Below are 23,160 nucleotides of genomic sequence, written 5' to 3'. Positions count from 1 at the left end.
CCCCCCCCCCCCCCCGTTATTCAACGTCATTGGTTTGGCCTTTCAATTAAAAAAAAAAAAAAAAAAGAAAACGCGGAAGTAGCACAGGCGGATATAGCAGAAACGGAAGTAGCACGAGCACTAACACACTGGTTGGAATTGCGTTTGTGTCTTTGTGGCACTTTGCACTTGCTCTTTTCAAAATCTTCGATAATTTTCGTAGGAGGTTTGACAATGGCTGTATACTGGACGGCGAATATGTCATCTTTTCCCCATCATCCCTCCCAATTCATCTCAAAATCCGCCGACACCTTGCTTACTGAGTTGCTCCGTGACCTCAGAGATGACAAAGTTACCGACAACAACAAGGTATGGTTTCCATTTTGGCGTAATACAGTGGCATATATTGGCACCTCAAAGAAAAAATACGTTTTAGTGAAACATAATTTATTGTAGTCGTAATAGTCATATTAGTTCACTTGGTATGTTATCGTCTGTTTATTCGGCGGACGGCTGTATCTTCCACGCGTTGAATCACGTCAATGAACGAATGGCAGGGACTCTGCAAATAATTAGGGACGAAGAAAACCTACAGTCAGCGTTTATGGCGTCAAAACCTCAAGGTCAGCATTCGTTGAGATTTTTGGATGGAATTTTTGCTCACGATGGCTACACTGCTTTGCTTAAAAACGCAAGGAAAACATATGCCAGATAGTTTGAAAAGATGTGAATGCTCTAAGGTACCTGAATGAAAATATTAATCTCATTTGGGTCATACTAAAACATAAGAAAATAATAAAACAGAAACTAAATGAAATTGTTCTTGCAAGATTTGTTTTCAGCAAATGATGGTTTGTCCCATTTTATTCCAGATGATTTTAATTGAACTAGATACCACTTTTAAAGCAATTGGCTGCAACCATTTCATTCATTAGTACAGTACGTGAATATAAATTGAAATCAAGTTTTGGACTGCATTAATGATCATCATTTCATAATGATTGCAATGATTGATTAATGCAAGCAGAGAAAATTTTTCATTGAATGAATGTTACAGCTGTGTTGCCATGGAGAGTTTTATCAGTAGTTTTGCACACAACTTGTTTAGGTCAGTTTCCTTGTTTAACTTATTTTGTATTAAAAGAAATATATTTGAAAAGATTGAATGTTTTTTTTTTTTATTTCTAACTTAAATTGCACGCATGTGCATATGCGCACAGGTTGCAGCCCAGCCTCACCCAGAACTCTGCCTTCAGAGGCCCCAAGGTAAATGGAGTTTGAGATTCATGGGTTAGAGGAGGGGTCGGGAACCTTTTTGACTGAGAGAGACAAAAATGCCAAATATTTTTAAACGTGATTTCAAAAGAGCCATGCAATATTTAAAAAACTAAATACAGGTGTATTTGCACATTTATGTCGAACCAAAACTTTTAGAGTACAATACAGTCTCTGAATTCTTTTAAATAACATTATGATGTTGCTAACCAATGATGACAAACGCACTTCTTACCATTAATGCGACTTCAGGTGCTCCTCCATCTCCACAATGGCTGTCCATTCTTGTTGAAAACTTTGGTGGTACTCTTATTCTTTTCTTTGAGCGACCTTTGTCAAAAGCGTTTCCATAAATAGTTGTTCCGATAAGATCAGCATTAGACCCTTCTGCACCACGCATAAACTACGGCAACCCATTATGGCAAACTGTCTCTGTCATTTGCGTTGCCTCCCACACCTAACTACGGCAACGCCACTAGGACAAACCTTCTCTGCACGACAAAAATCACATGGACAGCGTGTCGTTATGAGGGCTCGGCGAGCCATATGCAACCACCAAAAGAGCCAGTTATGGCTCGCGAGCCATAGGTTCCTGACCCCTGGGTTAGAGCGTTGGTCGCTCAGTTCTGAGGAAAGGGGTTCAGATCCTGGCCCTGCCTGTAAGGAGCGTGCATGTTCTCCCTGTGCCCGTATGTATCATGTATGGTTGCCGCGAGGAAGGGCATCCGGCTGTAACACCTTTGCTCCAATAACTCAATATGGATAGTTCACGAGCTATAGAGCTTGTGCACGTGACGTCACTGTTTTCACGGTGCTGTATTGCCAGTCAAACAGAGCTGTTCGGCAGTGCGGGAGTCGTTGAACCGGAGCAGATTTGTTTAAGTTGCCCGAGACCTGTTGTGCTGTTGGTTGTCACAATTGACGAGACAGCTCTTCAAATAGATCTTTATAGAATACCATCTGAAAAGACAGTTAGATTTCGGCAATTAAATGGGATGGATGGTGCCCAAAGAAATACACGCGCCTGTGTAGTGATCATTTCAGGTAGGAATGATCAGTCCCTCACATTTGAAAAATGTACAGGTGTGGTCAGTCATGCCTGCAGATATGAAGTTACGCGTGTGGTCCACCATTCATGCCCGCAGATATAAAGTTGTGGGTGTGATTAGGGATGGACTCCCAAGACCTTAAAATACCCAAGTATGTGGTTGTTACCTAATACCATAATCATAATTTGACACTGCAAGACTGAGACAGGCATTTTTAAAGAGGTCAATAAACATTCAATTTTAAAACCAAATATATAATCCAATCATTTCATTTCATCATGATGTATTGTTATAATCTAGCGTAATTTACGGCGGTACCTATTGTCAATCCATTGATGAAAGCTAGCAGTCGATGATGTATATCTTCCTAAAGCATGTAGCGGGAAAAAGTTTTCAACTTCAATATACCGCAGTACCACTGGAGAAAGTGACCGTTTGCATTTAGATATATGGAGAGACTAGTCTAACGTTAGAATTTAGATTAAGTCTAAGTAAATCACAATCTCATACTTATTATAGTTAGATACTGAAACATTACCTGTGTTATATCCCAGAAATGTTTTTAGTGTAACTGAATTTCCTTTGACATGGCTCAGGATGTTGATGACTTAAGATGTAAATCTGCTTGCTGTGTGTGAAGAAGCTCTAAACGTGTGCTTTTGGCATAACTTCCGAACATGCTCAGTACGGTTAACTTGCATTTCCTGTCTCTGGGTGAAAACTGATTGTTTAAGATCAGGCTTCTTTTGTTATGAACGTTTGTGAAATAAACATGTAAATTAATGTCAACACCAACGTTCCCTCTAATTTTTTACGTGTCTGAGCAAACACACTAAGCCCGTGAGCGCCACCTTTGACTGCTGTGAGTAACATCAGACGTATGCACTGTGGTCAGATCAGTGTCATCCATTGAAGTTACATGGCTCATTCAAAGACTCTGATTACAGCATTTACATTCCCATGAGAACATTTTAAGAACAATTTTGTGTTTTTTGCGAACTTACAATGAAAATGTCAACAAACAAAAAAATACATTGCTAACTAAACCAAGCCAACTATGAACTATAAATTTGAAAGGGAGCTTGCAACTTTGCTTCATTTTTTTTTTTAACCCACAATGATATCCCTGTCTGTTTTTCTTGGTGTAAAACTGAATTATTGCTTCCAGAATATCTTTAGCAACGCATGTTGAAAGCTGAATGATGCTCCCAAACAGTTTCAAGGTTAATGTTATGTTGCCTCCTATATTTAAAATACAGAATTAGCTTTTTCTGGACTGTATTGTCTGTACTTTCATCCTCGATCAGACTGTGCCAAGGTGGAATTTTAACATTATACACCATCTCATCCTATGCTTTCTACTTTGGCTTCAGACCAGACCTTTTTTACTCAAAAGAGAATCTCATCCAGTCTCACCACTTTTTCTTCTATTCTTCACATATCCCGACATTCATTAAAGCATCAGCACTTCTTTTTTTTTTTTTTTACTTTTACCGTTAACAAGAGTAAACCCAAGTAGCATGTCTCCAAGTCCATATCCAAGTAGCAACTCTCTTTCTCTACATTGCCCAGACTGTGTTGCTAACTAAAGCACTTATGGTGTTTGTAATTATGAGTTTATCCCTTTAAGAGCTGGAGGGTGCCGGAGTAAGGTAAAGTAACTGGAGACCGTGTTTTAAAAAAAGTCAGGCTGTGGTTCACTGACAATGACAATTGTGCAAAGGGAGCAGTTTAAGGTGACGACTCATACAGTAGTCTACAGAATATATTACTAATGCTCATACTGATTAGAGCAGCAGGATATGAGTGTGTGTCCCAACAATAGCACAAGGTAGAAAATAGTAGGTTCGCTGATCAAGAATTGAACGACTAAATTGCAAGAGGGAAAAAAATGTTCGAATGTCCGCTAGTTTTGACTCATCGGTAGGGTAGCGCTTTCCTGACAGAAGGAGCTGGAAGAGCTGGTGGCCTGGATGTAGAAGGTCCAAAATGATCCTGCCCGTTCCGGACCTAGTTCGAGTGCCATGCAAATTTTCAACCCGTTTGGCGATTTAGATTGTCCGTTGCTGTCAGTTTGTCCTCTTTTTTTGTAGCAGCCCCAAACCAGACTGTGATGGATGTACACATTACTGATAGGATGACCGCTGTGTGGAACTGTCTGAGCAGCTCTTGTGACAGGCCGTACTTCCTCAAAAGCTGCAAGAAATACATCCTTTGCTGGGCTTTTTTGAGGATGGAGTTGATGTTTGTCTCCCACTTCAGGTCCTGTGAGACTGACTGTCATTCCCAAGAACTTCAAGGTCTCGACGGTTGACAGAAGAGAGTTGGACAGCGTCAGGGGCATCTGTGGTGAAGGATGCCTCCTGAAATCCAATATCATTACTACAGTCTTTAGAGCGTTCAACCCAGGTTTTGTGGGCCACACACAAAGCTTGAGTCTTGCCACTTCCTGTCGATACGTAGACTCGTCACTGTCTTTAATGAGTCCGATGACTGTGCGTCATCTGCGAACTATAGGAGTTTGACAGTTGTTTGTGTCGCGGGAGAAGCGCAGAGGGGAGAGGACACAACCTTGGGGTGCCCCGGTGTTGAGAGTGCGAGTGGATGAGGTGGTGTCCCCAAGCCTCACCTGCTGTGTCCTGCCCATGAGGAAGTTGTAGATCCACTGGGAGATGGCAGGCCAGACGGTGAGCTGGAGAACTTTGGAGGAGAGTTCAGGGATGGTGTTAAACATTGAACTGAAGTCCACAAGCAGGATCCTCGCATAGGTACCCTCGCTGTCAAGATGTTCAAGGATGAAGTGCAGACCCATGTTTACGGCATCATGCGCAGACCTGTTAGCTCAATAGGGAAACTGCAGTGGGTAAAGCTGGGGACCTGTGATGCTCTTGAGGTGGTCCAGCGTAAGGCGTTCAAAGGACTTTATGACCACAGATGTCAAGGCAACAGGCCTGTACTCATTAAGACCTTAGACTGCTACTTTTTGGGGACCGGTATGATGGTGGAGTGTTTGAAGCAGGTGGGTACTTTACACAGTTCTAGAGACCTGTTGAAGATCTTTGTGAAGACAGGACCAAGTTGGTCTGCACAGACTTTGAGGCATGATGGGGACACAAGGTCTGGCCCCAGCGCTTTGTTGATCTTTGGTTGATTGAAGATCTGTCTCACGTCGCTTTCATAGATGTTAAATGTTGGAGTGGACGGTGGTGCGGTTTGGTGGGTGTGTGGTGAGAGTGTCCTTTTCAAATTACAGTAAAAGCTATTGAGGTCATTGGCTCGCCCACTCCTGTTTTCTACTAAGGAGAGCGTGGTTTGTAAGAGGTGAGTGATTTTCTGTAACAGACTAATTTGGAGTCATTAGCGGCAAGATGTTTTTGCAGTTTAGATGAATAGTCCCTCTTTGCAATGTTAATTTCTTTAGTCAGCTGGTTTCTAGTGCGATTGCAGAGGGCCCTATCCCCACGACAATATGTAACCTCTATAGCCTGGTGGGGTTTCCACACCTCCTCGCAGAAACTGACATACGCAGTAACAATATCTGACCAATATCTGAATTTTCAAAGACACTCCAGTCTGTGCAGTCAGAGAAGCTTTGAGGTTCTAATTTTGCATTGTTGGTCCACTTTTTAACTGAATTTACCAAAGGCTTTGCTTTGTGTAACAAAAGAGTCCCTGTTAGGATGAAGGGCAACGTTTATAAAACAGTGGTGAGGCCGGCCACGATGTACGGATTACAGATGGTGGCACTGAAAAGACAACAGGAAGCAGAACTGGAGGTGGCAGAAATGAAGATGTTGAGGTTCTCTCTCGGATTGAGCGGGTTGGATAAGATTAGAAATTAGCCCATTAGAGGGAGTGCCAAAGTTGTATGTTTTGGAGACAAGGTTCGATAGTGCAGACTTCGACAGTTTGGACATGTCCGGAGGTGAGAGAGTGAGTATATTGGTTGAAGGGTGTTCATGACAGAACTAAGTAACTGCGAGCAACAGTATTGTTTCATGCTGACAAAAAGTACCACAGATGCATCATTTGCCTTGAGGATCTCTGTGGAAATGTACAGAGAAGGTCAGAAGGAGCTACATTGTGTCTTTTTGGATCTAGAAAAATCCTATGACAGAGTCGCAAGAGAGGAACTGTGGTACTGCATGTGTAAGTCTGGTGTGAAGGAGAAATATGTCAGAACAGTATATGACGTATGACGGTAGCAGAACAGTGGTGAGGTGTTCTCTAGGTGTGACAGGAGGATTTAAAGTGGAGGTGGCACTGCATCAGGGATCAGCACTGAGCCCCTTCCTGTTCGTTGTGATAATAGATCGCCTGACAGATGAGGTTAGACTGGAATCCCCTTGGACCATGATGTTCACATATGATATTGTGATTATGCAGTGAGAGAAGGAAGCAAGTGGAGGAACAGTTAGAAAGATGGAAGCATGCACTGGAAAGGGTGTGCCGTGGGATTTTTCAATAGTAAAATATCTGCCTTGGCTCTAAAAAGGTTGGAAATCACTGAAGTAGAGTAAGCAGTACTCAGAGGAGCACGGACAGGTGCACGATCTGCATTTTTAATGGAAGTATAACAGTGGTCTCGAGTGTTATATTCCCTTGTCGGACATTTTTGTGCTCCTTATATTTAGGGAGTTCGTGGTTGAGTTAAGCAGTGTTAAAATCTCCTAGGATAATGAGTACTGAATCTGTGATTTTTCTCAATCTCGTGTACCTGCTCAGCAAGCGTTAGCAGTGCTGCGTTCACGCTAACTTGAGGCAGAATGTAAACACGAGAATTAAAGAAGCAAATTCACGCGGCGAGTAAAACTGCTTACAGTTCAAGATCAGCGGCTCCAAAACCTGGCTGGGGTGTGTGCTGAGTTTTGTAACGTCCGTGCATCATTTCTCATTAATATAAAAGCATATTCCACAGCCTTTCAATTTCCATGCTAGCTCCGCCATGCGGATCGCTCAAAAAAGATGAAACCGAAATATCATATCCTATCATAGTTCCAACATTCAAAGTCCCTACACACAGTTGTAGGGTCTGTGCATTGATCTTCTGCCGACAAAGCCGCTTTCCTCCTTTTTTTTGTCTTCGACCTACATTATCTGAATTTCTACCTACGCCTTGCAGATTAACAATGCAGGCGGCGGGCGTACTGAGGTATGACCTATCCATTGTCTTAAACACAATACAAGTGCTTTGTTATATTTTGCTCGTTTGACCAAGGTGATTTTTTTTTTTTCTAAATTCACACACATGCTATAAACTGTGAGACAAATTAGACCAACCTCACTTTTTTTTTTTTTTTTTTTTTTAGTGGCGCTCTAAACACCTGTCATTTGGAACACACCGAGCTCTTGTCCTTTGTACCTGTGCAATTGATTTTTCACAACGAGTTGTCTTTTGGAAACATGTAAAGAGTGAATCCATCCTCCCGAATGTTCTAGAAAAATCCAGCAATACATCGAGACGGCATTTTGGTGAACATTCAGGAAAAAAGTAAATTGTGTGCTACTCTCAATTTTTAAGAACAAAGGCAATGTTCAGAGCTGTGGAAACTATAGAGGAATAAAGATGATGAGCCATACAATGAAGTTATGGGAAAGAGTGGTGCAGGCTAGACTCAGGACAGAAGTAAGTATCTGCAAGACCCAGTATGGTTTCATGCCTAGAAAGAGTACCACAGATGCATTATTCGCCCCAGCCACCTCATCTGGCTCCTATCAATGCGGAGGACCAGCGGCTCGACACTGAGTTTTAGAATGTCAGAGATATCCTGAGAAAAACAGCTAAGACAAGCCTGAGGACTGTAGAGAGTGAACTCAAACCAACCAAGATTGTCTTTCTCGCGGGGGACAGCAGGGAGACCCAATACATGAGTGCGCTCCCTCAGACCGCCAAAGTGGTAGCCCGTCTGCTCTTTTTTTTTTTTTTTTTTTATTGCTTTCTTACACAGTGAAAATGCTGACACAAATGGCTTCACCACCAGCACATAAACACTAAGGTACATGTTTATTCAAGGCTGCAAGAGCGTCATGATAAAGCCACAAGAGAAAAAGCAGGGCATTGTTTAAAGACATGTTTATGGCATTTGGGGATATCATCTTGTGGTAGAAAGGGGATATCTCCTCCCAGTGTTGAGGAGTATGCTCAAGGCCAGAAGGGAAACATGCTGAGGTCAGGATGGAGACATTGCTTCCCAGTGTTCAGGAGTATCAGCTTTGGAGACATTGCTTCCCAGTGTTCAGGAGTATCAGCTTGAGGGCGGCAGGGGGGCATCGCCTCCCAGGTGTCACTGGGTCATACTTCAAGACACGCACGCAGCTCACAAAGGGAACAATTCAGACTAAGACTAACAGAAACAAACGCATGATAGAACAATTCTAACAGCAACTATAGTAGTAATGATATACTTTTATCATAATAAGTAACATAGTAATGAATTCCTTAACAGAGCCCCTCCCAGATGGCTGAGCTTCCCACCCTATCTCTAAGAGGGCGACTCTCATGCACCCCTGGGGCCCTGCCACCAAGGAGCTTTTTAACCACCTCGGTGACCTCAACCCCAGAGATTGAAGGGCCCGCCTCAGAGCACCCAGACTCAGCTTCCACATCGGAAGGCGTGTTGGTGGAATTGACGAGGTCTTCGAAGTATTCTCCCCACAGACTCACAACATCCTGAGTTGAGGTCAGCAGTGCCCCATCCCCACTATACAGTGTTGATGGTGTACTCCTTCCCCCTCCTTAGACACCAGACGGTGGACCGGAATTTCCTCGAAGCTGCTTTTGAAATCGTTCTCCATGGCCTCACCAAACTCCTCCCACTCTCGGGTTTTTGCCTCAGTGACCATTGAAGCTGCATTCCGCTTGGCCAGGCGGTACCTATCGGATGCCTCTGGAATCCCACAGGCCAAGAATGCCTGATAGGACTCCTTCTTCAGCTTGACAGCATCCCTCATTGTTGGTGTCCACCAATGTGTTCGTGGGTTGCCGCCAGAACAGGCACCGACCACCTTACGAACACAGCTACGGTTGGCCGCCTCAGCAATGGAGGCGCAGAACATCGTCCACTCGGACTCAATGTCCCCCGCCTCCTCTGGGACGTGAGCAAAGTTCTTTCGGAGGTAGGAATTGAAATTCTTTCTGACAAGGAAATGTGCCAGCCATTCCCAACAGACCCTCACAATACGTTTGCGTCCGCCACGTCCGACTGGCATCAAACTAACTAACCCCATCATCGGAGCCAACTCACCACCAGGTGGTGATCAGTTGACAGCTCTGCCCCTCTCTTCACCAGAGTCTCCAAGACATGGGGTTCCAAGTCCGATAACACGACCACAAAGCCGATCATTGAACTGCGACCTAGGATGTCCTGGTGCCAGGTGGACATGTGGACACCCTTAGGCCTGAACATGGTGTTTGTTATGGACAATCTGTGATAAGTACAGAAGTCCAGCAAGAGAACACCACACCGGTTCTGATCGGGGGGGCGGGGGGGGGCATTCTTCCCAATCACGCTCTTCCAGGTCTCACTGGCATTGCCCACGTGGGCATTGAAGTCCTCCAGCAGAGTGATGGAGTTGCCTGAGGGGGCGTGCTCTTGCACTCCCTCTAAGGACTCCATTAAAGGCTGGGTACTCTTGTTTGATATTATTTTTAGATCAATACAAAAGTCCGTTACTCATCTGACTCCAAATTGTGACCTTACCCGACCACCACTCATCCAACAATTTGCGCGCTCGTTCTGCAAAGAAAGGACCAGGAAGCCGGCATTTTCACACGCGAGTGGATTTATTCCTTCCACAAACACCTGGGTCTCGGGTCCCTCTCAATACAACCCTGTACGTCTCTGTTCCCTCCAGCCGACGTACTCCACATCCGAGTTCCCCAGGACAATTTAAAAGTACAATCAACTAATTCACTGTTGGTTATGTGTCTCCTGCAGTTATCCTTAGCGCTCTCTCATTGGTCTTTTTTGGTCCGCAGGATGGTGGGCCGACTCCTCCCGCCTGCGGTTGTTGATGTTTTGTTGCTCCCGTCTCCCTCTAGGTCTGGGTCAAGCGTCGCGTCTGCTGATTGTGGTCATCACCAAACGTCGAGAACATTACGTTCTAGCACGCTATCTGCTGTAATCACTTTCTTGCCACATTCTCACACTGCAACTTTTCATCCACAGACTTTCACACATTAAGCAGTATTGCAAATACATCGCCTTGTTAACTTTTATACATTTCATTTCCTTTACTCTGAACTGCTGTTTGGTGCACAAACAACAGTCCCCCTTACCCCTACCTGAAGGCGCAGGGAGGCTATCCTCTCATCCACCGGGGTAAACCCCTACATACAGGCCCTGAGCTGGGGGTCAATAAGAATACCCACACCTGCTCGGCGTCTCTCACCGTGGGCAACTCCAGAGTGGAACAGAGTCCAACCCCTCTTAAGAAGAGTGGTGCCAGAGCCCAAGTGGTGCGTAGAGGCGAGTCCGACGATATCTAGTCGGAACTTCTCAAACTCACGCACCAACTCGGGCTCTTTCCCTGCCAAACAGGTGACATTCCATGTCCCTAGAGCTAATTTCTGTAGCCGGGGATCGGATCACCAAGGTCCTCTCCTTTGCTCACCGCCCAGCTCACATCGGCCCTGACCCCTATGGCCCCTCTCACAGGTGGTGAGCCCATGGGAAAGGGGACTCATGCTCCCCTTTCGGGCTGTGCAGGCTCAGCCACCAGGCACTCTCCTTCGAGACCTACCTCCAGGCCTGGTGCCAAAGGCGGGCCCGTGGACCTGCGTCCGGGCAAGGGAAACCAAGGTCTAATTTTTGTACTCGTCATAGGGGTTTTGGAGTCGTTGTTTGTCTGGTCCCTCGCCTAGGACCTTTTTTTCCATGTGTGACCCTACCAGGGTTATGAAGCCCCAGGCAACTTGGCTCCTAGGATCATCGGGACACACAAACCCTTCCATCACGATAAGGCGACTGGTTGAGGAGGGGCGACATGGACCAATAAAGCTAAAAGACAAACAAACAAAAAAAAACCCCGCCAACATACATTAGTTGGGTATAATGCGGCAATGAGTAGAGTGGGTCATCCAGTGACCGAGGGTAGTTGAGTCAAATCCAGGCTCCAGCTGTTCACATGTTGAAGTGTCCTTGGGCAAGACGCTGAACATGCAGTGCATGGCCGCACGTGCTCATTGCTGGGTGAATGTGAGACTTTGGAAAGCTCTTTGGGCACTGTGATGGTCTCAATATGCCACTATATTAGCAGAGGTGGGTAGAGTAGCCAAATATTGCACGCTAATAAGAGTACTGTTACTTTAGAATATCACTCAAGTAAAGCTAAAGTCATCCAAGTGTTGACTAAGAATATACTCACTGAAAAAAAGATACTCGAAATAACTTCAATTTTTTTTAAAATCAGACCATGAAAATCAAACATTTGATTGTGAGTGCAACTGTTGGTCTCTTTTTAGCTGGCAACCAGTTCAGTGTGTACCCCCGCTTCCTGCCTGATGGTAGCTGGGATAGGCTCCAGCATTCCTGCAATTCTTGAGGATAAGCGGCTCAGAAAATGGTTGAGTGGATATATACTGTATACAGTGGTCCCTCAACTTCCGAAATTAATTTGTTCCGGAAGTCGTTTCATAACGAACTTCAGAATTTTTCGTAAGTAGAAGCACATTTTAAATGTAAATAGCCTAGATTCAAATCCCTTCCCTGCCTGTGTAGAGCTCCCCATGGCTTTGTGGGTTTCCTCCCACATCCCAAAAACATGCATCGATTAGAGACTAAATGCCCTTTAGGTGTGATTGTATGTGCGACTGTTGTTTGTCTCAGTTTCCTGCAGTTGGCTGGCAACCAGTTTAGGGTGTAGTCCGCCTTCTGCCCGATGATAGCTGGGAAACGCTCCAGCTCTCCCGTGACCCTTGTGAGGATAATCAGCTCAGATAATGGATGAAGTTAAATGCTGCAATAATGAATTTTAGATTTGCTTTGAGGTCAAAAGTTTACATGCATTTCCAGAGTATCAAGTAGCAATGCCTTTTAACTGCACGACTTGGGTCAAATGTCTTTGGTAACCTTCCACAAGCTTCTAACAGTACTCTGCTGGAATTCTGGCCCATTCCTCCTAACAGAACTGGTACACCTTTTCAGATCTGCCAACATTTTTTTATAGGATTCAAATCAGTATGTTTACTCCAAGACATTGACCTTATCCTTAAAGAGCAACTGACACCAAATTATACAATTTAAAATTGGTATTGTTATCAAAACTCCATATATTAATCACGTTGATGATAATACGAGTTGAAAAAAGTGAGCGGAGGGCGTTTTATTAAAGCGCAAAGTTGCGAAAGTGTCACACGACATCCCTGTGGCGGCCATGTTTCCTGCGACATTTGCAGATGTCACACTGGGACAGTCTCCATAGAAAACACGCTACGCCAGTTGCTATGGCAGATGAACAAGAGATTTTTGGATTTTTCTGACACCCCTTCTGAGACGGAAGCTCTTTGTGAAGAAGAGAACATCTCAGAAGCAAGTGAAGTGACCAGGGCCATAATACCCTATTGTTTTGAGTCATATTAGACGATATGCAGATCACTTCTAAATGACAACAGACTCCCTGACAGACAGACGAGGAGAACGAGGAACCCGATTAAATATTAAAAATAACTGGCCCATAACTGTTTGATTTCCTAACCCTTTTACATGTCTTGTGTATGTAGCATACTCAGGAGGACCCATGCCAGGCGAAGTAAGTACGTCAGGGGTGCCCGGACACAGGTGGCCGGTGGGTTGTAGCGCTCCTTTCTCCTCCCCACACGCGGCCACCCACCTCCCTGCCAACCCACCTCCGCGTTGGTGGGCCGCCGTTAGCCTAACGGCCACACTGCCTTCCTGGAACATTCATTGGAAATAACATTTGTTCGAGTTTGGTGACTATACATCGTTTAGCTAGTTAGCTCGTGTTACACGCTACTTAACTGTCTTTGTACTTCTATTTTGTTATTGTTTTTTCTTATATTGTATTGTGTGTGTGATGAAATTGTTTTAACCGCAATACAAGTGTTTTGTTATATTCTGCTGGTTTGACCCAAGGGGATTTATTCTAAATTCACACGTAACATGCTATAAACTGTGAGACCAATTAGACCCCCATTTTTCACGACGAACTGGGTCTTTTGGAAACGTGTTAAAGTGAATCCATCCTCCCATCCAGCAATGCAACGAGCTGGCCTTTCGGTTAACATGCGAGAAAAAAACAGCTTATTTCTCGGTAAAACGGGTATAAACACTAAAACCCGCCACTGTAGCTGTTTGCAAAAAAGTCACTTCAAGGTTCTTCAACACAAATGCCTCGAGAGAATTTTCATGGCAGGAGATGAAAAAAATCATATATGGAAACATTCTGACGTGCTATGAACAAACAGATGGGACCATTCCGGCTGATTTATCTATTTTATTTATTTGCTTGTTTGTTTTTGGTTCGCAATATACTAAAAATTATGTTTTAGGTGTCGGTGACCCTTTAATTATTTTTTTAACCATTTAAAACCGTACTCACATGGCAGTATGCTTAGGGCCATTATCCATTTGAAGATCCATTTGTGCCCAAGTTTTAGCTTCTTGGTTGATTTCTTGAGATGTTGCCTTAATATCGCAAGACATCTTATCCAATGTTCCCCCTCTCATTTTTTACATCTGAGCAAACACACTAAGGCTATGAGCGCTCCCTTTGACCACTGTGAGCAACATCAGACTTATACACTGTGGTATATCAGTGTCATTCATTGAAGTTACATGGTTTACATGGCTTAAAAGGTTCACATTACATTACATTCATACATAAGAACAATTTTGTTTTTGCAAACTTATACTGGAAAATGTCAAAAAACAAAAAAATACAAAGCAAGCCAACTATGAACTATAAATTTGAAATGACCCTTCCAACTTTGTCTCATTTATTTTTATTGTCAACCCACAATGATATCCCCGTCTGTTTTTATTGGTGTAAAACTGAATTATTGCTTGCAGAATAACTTAAGCAATGCATGTTAAAAGCTGAATGATGCTCCCAAACAGTTTTAGGATTAATGTTATGTTGCCTCCTAGATTTAAAATACAGAATTAGCTTTTTGGGCACTGTATCATTTGTTCTTTCATCCTCGATTAGGCTGTGCCAGTGTGGAATTTTAACATTACACACCATGTCATCCTTTACTTTTTACTTTGGCTTCAGACCAGATCTTTCTTTCTTTGTTTCTTTCTTTCATCCAGTTTCACCACTTTTTCTTCCATTATTCACACTTCATTGATCCCCCCCCCCCAAACTTTTACCATTATTATCGAGAGTAAACATCAGCACGTCTAACTCCCTTTGCTCTACGTTGCCAGACTGTGTTTCTAACTAACTAACTAACTGGAGGTGGTCACTATTTGTGATTATGAGTGCACCCCTTTAAGTGCACAGGAGGCGGTGTCAGGTAAACTAGGAAGTAGAGTCTGTGGCCCAGTGTGGCCGAGCAGCAGCCCGTTGTGAGAGGCAGTGTGCTGCCGTGTTAAAAAAAGAAAAAAAAAATCAGGCTGTAGTTCACTGCGCTGGATCTGTTTTCATCTGCACGGAGTGTGTGTGACGATTTGCGCAGTTGCGCAACTTAAAGGGAACATTGCTCTTATCTGAATATCTTTAATTTCTAAAACCAGCCCCACAACATGATGCTGTCACATCCGTCTTTCACTGTTCCTATGGTGTTCTCTGGTTTTCAAGCTTCTTTTTCTTCCAGATATAACGTTGGTCATTATGGGTAAACAGCTCCACTTTAGTTCCATCAGACCACAGGACATGTCTCCAGAAGTTAAGATCTTTGTCTTGGTGTCTTTTTGCCAACTGTAATCTATCTTTTTGATTTTTCTTTAGGAGTAACGGCCTCATTCTCAGTGAGTGGCCTTTCAGCCCATTCAGCAGGCCTCGTTTCACTGTTTCTGCATGTACTGATGCAGTGGTAATATATATCTTAGGACAGGCCACAGGACAGGCTTGTCCTGGTCCATGCAATTGTTAGAACAGAATCCTTCAACCAACTAAAATAAATGCTCAACGATGGCATACCATTTTATTAATACTGTTGATAACACATAGTACAGTCTTAAATAAACTATTTTACACTGTTTAATTTGAATTTTTTTTCCCATAACATATTTGTGCATAAAACATTTGTGCATTTGTGCATAAAACACTTTTTCATAGTGAAGTTTACATTACACATTCTTGGCTAAGAATTCAAAAGAAGCATCTGACTCCTCTCCAATCTGAAAAATAGCCATTGTAACTACCTTTGTGCATCACTGTCAAACTCATCATTTATGACCTGGTCCAGTTCTGATGCCTCCTGCATTCATGAACAGTAATCCCATCTTCTTGACAGCATGTCATCCTCTGTGCCTTCCATGGCATTTGTGAGGAAACATTTTTTGAATCCCAAGAGTCTTGGTTCCCTTTATTCCTCATTACTGTCAGCGCTTTCAGGGGAAGGTCCACCGTGCTAATAGCGCAGCCTCTTGTCCCCGTTCTGCTACAATCTTCATAGCGTCAGATTGCTATCAAAACGAGAGCTCAAACTACGTAGAAATCAGCGTAATGGGCACTTTAAAAACGAGAGCATTTCAGTTGTGTGCTATTTTTTTAAATGATCATACGATCGTACTACGTAGTTTCAGCTCACGTTGTTTTGGTTCCGGTTTGGTAGTCATCCGGAGTGATGACACATTTCTTTTAAAAGCGGCTGCACAACTAGCCATTGTCATTTTTTTCGTCTTTAAGTTAAAACAAACTCACGGGCAGTTGTTTCTGATGTTTGGTGCAGTAGCAATAAATATGCTACGCTAACGATCGTAAAATGCAAGGTAGGTCAGAGTTCAGGTTGGTGGCGCACATTACCGTAATATATATATAAATGTGTAACATAAGACATCGAATATCATATCGAAATTTGTATGTGTACCTTTTTTTTTTAACCACTCTATGTACATGTATGTGACCATACAATGTGATCGTATTTTTCCATCAATACCTAAATATAATGTACTCTATTGACTGTTTGAAAATATTTTTGGAAAAAAATGCGCATTATTTTCGAGGAATTACGGAGTTGTTTTTATGCGTGATTTATGTGGGCGATAATAGAAGCTAAAATCACCATTACTGGTTATTAGCCGCCTAGCTATAGCCTCAAGTGTCGCAAAGCAACAAGATACTTTATGATGGCTGTTATACCAACACTGTTGATTGTTTCGGTCTGCCTTCCAAATAAATTCTTAGTCTCAGATGATTACTCTTTCTAATACAAATGATATGAAAAATAATTATAATTCCAAAAGAATGGACTGAATTGACTTAAGACAGACAACATTCAATTTGGGGTTATTTTATTTTTTAATTTAATTTTCATTTTATTCTTACTAATTTTATTGTTTGAAAGACACCTAATATAAGAATTAGTTTATTAATTCACCCAATGTCCTGATCCAATGCAGCTTTACTTTACAGCTACTTTTCATGATACAAGTTCAAGTCTTTTGCCTATTGTGTTGTGATACAAATTTGTTTATTGGAATGTGTATTTTAAATTAATCGGAAATATTGCTTCTGGTTTATTCATTTTTTTACGTTAGCTACCAAATATTGATGAATTGATACGTTATTTTATTATCCTGCAGCTTATTGATGAATCCCAGAAACAGACAAAGAAATCTGAAGGGGCCTGTGCATTCTCAACATGCCCATTTGACTAAGAGACTACTTTTGAGTCATCATTCATATCACAATATTCTGGTGAAGGTTGTATCCGTTAATAAATTTAATTATACAGAGTTCACATTATCTTTTCCAATAATTTTCTCCAGACATTGTTACCCAGTGCAGTTTATGTATACCTGTATCAGTTGCAATTAATTTTTCAGAATACATCAGCTCCGAATGGCAAGTGTTAGTGTCGCTGTATGTGACAGCCAACAACCCGTTCAGTGGCAAAACAAACGTATCATGTAGTCACATTTGTCAAGGCATCACAGGGTCGTATGCCAATATACCATAAAAGTGTGCAGTCAAGTTATGTGTATAGACATGCCTTTAAATTTCCTTGACTTTGTCACAGATTGTTTTTCTTATTCTTCAATCAATTTTGACTAATTTATGATCAGTTGTTCTAAGTGAACTTTTCACTTGGTTCTGGAAAGTTTGTAATGTAAGCATACACACACACACATATAATTTTTTTTTTTTTTTTTTTTTTTTTTTTTCCCTCTCTCAGGTGAAGCAAACTAGATCAGTGAGGTCTATCTCTTGTACAGCATCCTTGGTCAGGATAGGAGTAAGGGCCGTACCCCGTTCTGCGAACAAAATAGTTGGTCCTAATGAGCTTCCTTGGGCTGAAGATCTGCAAGTTTGTGATAAACAGTCTGAGGCTGACACAAACACAGATGAATGGCGCCATAGACTGATGGAACAAGTTGTTCACCTGAGGAATGGTGAGCTTGAAGTTGAAAACATCTGTCTGCCTCAGAATGTCCCGCAGAACATTGCATCAATGGAGCGACCAGAAAAGGATCTTGTTGTGCAAAAACATTTGTCCCAGTTCACTGACAAAAAAAACCAACAGTAAATAACAGAATTAGCTTCTAGTTTTCTTTTCTTTCTTGTAACACAATAATGTGGTTGTGACAGCTTGGGGTTGTTCCAACACAGACTTTATTCTGCTTTTTTTTTTTTTTTTTCATCCATGAACAATCTAAAATTTTGAAATGAAAAAATGTAGTCCAGATACTGTGTCAAATTATATCTGACATAGTAATGTGGTTTAAGTGTTGAATGGTGGCCCATAATACAAATGTATTTATGTTGCCCGTGTACTTGTTTTGCACCAAACCAGCAAAGTATTCATGCATGTGCTACAAAACCAATATCGCTTGGACATGAATTGCATATAAGTAAAAGTTGGTTCATTGTAAATAAATGTGTATGGGTGTAGCTCTGTTTGCTCATGCACACAGTTTACGTTTGTCACAAATCCAAGCAGAAAAAAACTAACATGTTATTAGTCTTCATGATAATACATTATCAAATTATGTCTTTGTGATATTCTTTGTAAACACCATCTTCTTGAGGGAACCTTTTTTTAATGCTATTCACCACACAAGATGGTATTTGTATTCTTTTCTTTGGTCCAAGCTTTCCATGTATCCAATAGGTAAACTGATGATATGTTGCCAGTCTGTAAGACCTGTCAATAAATTTAAACATTTGTAGCTACCAACAGAAATCTTTAACATATACTAAGTGTACAATTCATTACAAAATGAGTTAGCAATTTGACCCCCCGCCCTGATCTATCCATCCATCCATTTTCTTAGCCGCTTATCCTCACGGGGGTCATGGGAGTGCTGTGGAGCCTACCTCATCTAGATTAATCTAAAATCTTCCATCAATAGGGTGTAAATGAATTTGAAATAGAACTTGGTACTATAATTACATTTGAAGCTGTCAAGCAATGATGAATATTTGTAGATATTCCTTTTGGTGTTAATGTACGCGCCATATAAAATAACGTAAGGATATGTACGTGTAATCACTTTAGGGAAGTCCCAAAATTTCGTTTTAGCATTTGATATTCCGGATATAAACAAACCATTAGATGGGCCTACGCCGTGTAATCACTTTAGGGAAGTCCCAAAATTTCGTTTTAGCATTTGATATTCCGGATATAAACAAACCATTAGATGGGCCTACGCCGTACTCAGAAAATAAGATCGCATTTTTTATTAAGTTTGGACATACCCCATTTGCATTCCAAGATTTCTATTAGGCATTTCATACACTTCTTTTCCTTTCGGCTTGTCCCGTTTGAGGTCGCCACAGCGTGTCATCTTTTGCCATCTTAGCCTATCTCCTGCATCTTCCTCTCTAACCCCAACTGCCCTCATGTCTTCCCTCACCACATCCATAAACCTTCTCTTTGGTCTTCCTCTCGCTCTTTTGCCTGCGAGCTCCATCCTCAGCATCCTTCTACCAATATACTCACTCTCTCGCCTCTGAACCAAACCATCGAAGTCTGCTCTCTCGAATCTTGTCTCCAAAACATCCAACTTTGGCTGTCCCTCTAATGAGCTCATTTCTAATCCTATCCAACCTGGTCACTCCGAGCGAGAACCTCAACATCTTCATTTCTGCCACCTCCAGTTCAGCTTCCTGTTGTTTCTTCAGTGCCACTGTCTCTAATCCGTACATCATGGCCGGCCTCACCACTGTTTTGTAAACTTTGCCCTTCATCCTAGCAGACACTCTTCTGTCACATAACACCTCAGACACCTTTCGCCAGCTGTTCCAACCTGCTTGGACCCGTTTCTTCACTTCTTGACCACACTCTCCATTGCTCTGTATTGTTGACCCCAATTATTTGAAGTCCTCCACCCTCGCTATCTCTTCTCCCTGTAGCCTCACTCTTCCCCCTCCACTTTTCTCATTCACGCACATATATTCTGTTTTACTTCGGCTAATCTTCATTCCTCTCCTTTCCAGTGCATGTCTCCATCTTTCTAATTGTTCCTCTGCATGCTCCCTGCTTTCACTGCATATCACAATATCATCTGCGAACATCATGGTCCAAGGGGATTCCAGTCTAACCTCATCTGTCAGCCTATCCATTACCACTGCAAACAGGAAGGGGCTCAGAGCTGATCCCTGATGCAGTCCCACCTCCACCTTAAATTCCTCTGTCACACCTAAGGCACACCTCACCATTGTTCTGCTGCCATCATACATGTCCTGTACTATTTTAACATACTTCTCTGCCACACCAGACTTAGGCATGCAGTACCACAGTTCCTCTCTTGGTACTCTGTTATAGGCTTCTCTAGATCCACAAAGACACAATGTAGCTCCTTCTGACCTTCTCTGTACTTTTCCACGAGCATCCTCAAGGCAAATAATGCATCTGTGGTACTCTTTCTGGGCATGAAACCATACTGTTGCTCGCAGATACTTACTTCTGTCCTGATTCGAGCCTCCACTACTCTTTCCCATAACTTCATTGTGTGGCTCATCAACTTTATTCCTCTATAGTTCCCACAGCTCTGAACATCCCCTTTGCTCTTAAAAATGGGAACTAGAACACTTTTCCTCCATTCTTCAGGCATCTTTTCGCCCGCTAGTATTCTGTTGAATAAGTTGGTCAGAAACTCCACAGCCATCTCTCCAAATTGCTTCCATACCTCTACCGATATGTCATCAGGACCAACTGCCTTTCCATTTTTCATCCTTTGTAGTGCCTTTCTGACTTCCCCCTTAGTAATCATTTCCACTTCCTGGTCCTTCACTCTTGCCTCTTCAACTCTTCCTTCTCTCTCATTTTCTTCATTCATCAACTTCTCAAAGTATTCTTTCCATCTATTTAGCACACTACCGGCACCAGTCACACATTTCCATCTCTATCCTTAATCACCCTAACCTTCTGCACATCCTTCCCATCTCTATCCCTCTGTCTGGCCAATCTGTAGAGATCCTTTTCTCCTTCTTTCGTGTCCAACCTGGTGTACATGTCTTCATATGACTCTTGTTTAGCCTTTGCCACCGCTACCTTTGCCCTACGTCGCATCTCAATGTACTCCTTTCGCCTCTCCTCAGTCCTCTCAGTATCCCACTTCTTCTTCGCTAATCTCTTTCCTTGTATGACTCCCTGTATTTTGGGGTTCCACAACCAAGTCTCCTTCTCCCCTTTCCTACCAGATGACACACCAAGTACTCTCCTGCCTGTCTCTCTGATCACCTTGGCTGTCATCGTCCAGCCTTCCGGGAGCTTCGGTTGTCCATCGAGAGCCTGTCTCACCTCTTTCCGGAAGGCCGCACAACATTCTTCCTTTCTCAGCTTCCACCACATGGTTCTCTGCTCTACCTTTGTCTTCTTAATCCTCCTACCCACCACCAGAATCATCCTACATACTACCATCATTTGCTGTCGAGCTACACTCTCCTCTACCACTACTTTACAGTCAGTAACCTTCAGATTACATCGTCTGCACAAAATATAATCTACCTGTGTGGTTCTACCTCCGCTCTTGTAGGTCACTATATGTTCCTCCCTCTTCTGGAAATAAGTGTTCACTACAGCCATCTCCATCCTTTTTGCAAAGTCCACCACCATCTGCCCTTCAAAGTTCCTTTCCTGGATGCCGTACTTACCCATCACTTCTTCATCACCCCTGTTTCCTTTACCAATATGTCCATTACAATCTGCACCAATCACAACTCTCTCGCTGTCTGGGATGCTCAGAACTACTTCATCTAGTTCCTTCCAGAATTTCTCTTTCAACTCTAGGTCACATCCTACCTGTGGTGCATAGCCGCTAACTACATTATACATAACACCCTCAATTTCAAATTTTAGTCTCTTCACTCGATCTGATACTCTTTTCACCTCCAAGACATTCTTAGCCAGCTCTTCCTTTAAAATAACCCCTACTCCATTTCTCTTCCCATCTACTCCGTGGTAGAATAATTTAAACCCTGCTCCCAAACTTCTAGCCTTACTACCTTTCCACCTCCTCTCTTGGATGCACAGAATATCAACCTTTCTCCTCATCATCATGTCAACCAACTCCTGAGCTTTTCCTGTCATAGTCCCAACATTCAAAGTCCATACACTCAGTTGTAGGCTCTGTGCATTCCTCTTTTTCTTCTTACGCTGGATCCGGTTTCCTCCTCTTCTTTGTCTTCGACCCACAGTAGCTGAATTTCCACCGACGCCCTGCAGGTTAGCAGTGCCGGGGGCGGGCGTTGTTAACCCGGGCCACGACCGATCCGGTATGGGATTCTTTAGATGAACGCTCATATTTGTTTGGCACAGTTTTTACGCCGGATGCCCTTCCTGACGCAACCCTCTGCATTTATCCGGGCTTGGGACCGGCCTACAGATTGCACTGGTTTGTGCCCCCATAGGGCTGCATTTAGGCATTTCATACACAAGGTAACTCAATGTGGTTTACATGTTTAAGAGCATTCAAGTACATAAACATTTGAGAGAGTACAATTAAATCCGCTTTAATGCAAGAAAAATCACTGTAAAGTGGACATTTTCTAAAACCCACGAGACAAAAGAATAATTTTTAATGTGGATTTGAAAACACACTTGGGCCTTATGTCACCTCTGTTGGCTATTTATGATAGGGAGATAGGGAGTGTCTATAGCTTGTTAACATGTAAGCGTCGAGTGCTCTGTTTTTTTTAGAAGCATAACAGCAATCACTTTTTAACATATAACAGTGGTGCGATGTGCCGTAGCTGTGACAGAGGAATTTAAGGTAGAGGTGGGACTGCATCAGGGATCAGCTCTGAGCCCCTTCCTCTTTGCAGTGGAATTGCATAGCCTGACAGATGAGGTTAGACTGGAATCCCCTTGGACCATTAAGTTTCAGATGACATTGTGATCTGCAGTGAAAGCAGGAAGCAGGTGGAGGAACAATTAGAAAGATGGAGGCATGCACTGGAAAGGAGGGGAATGAAGTTTAGCTGAAGTAAAACTGAATGACAGGGTGAAGTGAGAGGCTGCAGGGAGAAGAGATTATGAGGGTGGGTTACTTCAAATACTTGGGCTCAACAATCCAGAGCAATGGTGAATGTGGTAAGGAAGTGAAGAACCTGGTACAAGCAGGTAGGAGCAGCTGGTGGAAGGTGTCTGGTGTGTTTGTGACAGTAGAGTCTCTTCTAGAATTAAGGGGAAAGTTTATAAAACAGTGGTGAGGCCAGCCATGATGTATGGGTTTAGAGATGGTGGCACCGAGTAGACAATGGGAAGCAGAGCTGGAGGTGGCAG

General features: G+C 42.8%; 1 protein-coding gene across 1 annotated transcript in view; it reads left to right on the top strand.

The window, feature by feature from the left end:
• The first annotated feature begins 92 nt into the window (after positions 1-92).
• Positions 93-23,160, top strand: part of ap5b1 (adaptor related protein complex 5 subunit beta 1) — a 45,510-nt gene continuing 22,442 nt past the window's right edge. Inside the window, exon 1 of the mRNA XM_061832356.1 lies at positions 93-348. Coding sequence (XP_061688340.1) covers positions 214-348 — 135 coding nt within the window. The 5' untranslated portion in view covers positions 93-213. The remainder of the gene's footprint in view (positions 349-23,160) is intronic.

This window comes from Syngnathoides biaculeatus, chromosome 10 (genome assembly GCF_019802595.1).
Source record: "Syngnathoides biaculeatus isolate LvHL_M chromosome 10, ASM1980259v1, whole genome shotgun sequence".
Taxonomy (NCBI): Eukaryota; Metazoa; Chordata; class Actinopteri; order Syngnathiformes; family Syngnathidae; genus Syngnathoides; species Syngnathoides biaculeatus.
The sequence above is the reverse complement of the archived record's forward strand: the minus strand, read 5'-3'. Positions and strand labels throughout refer to the sequence as shown.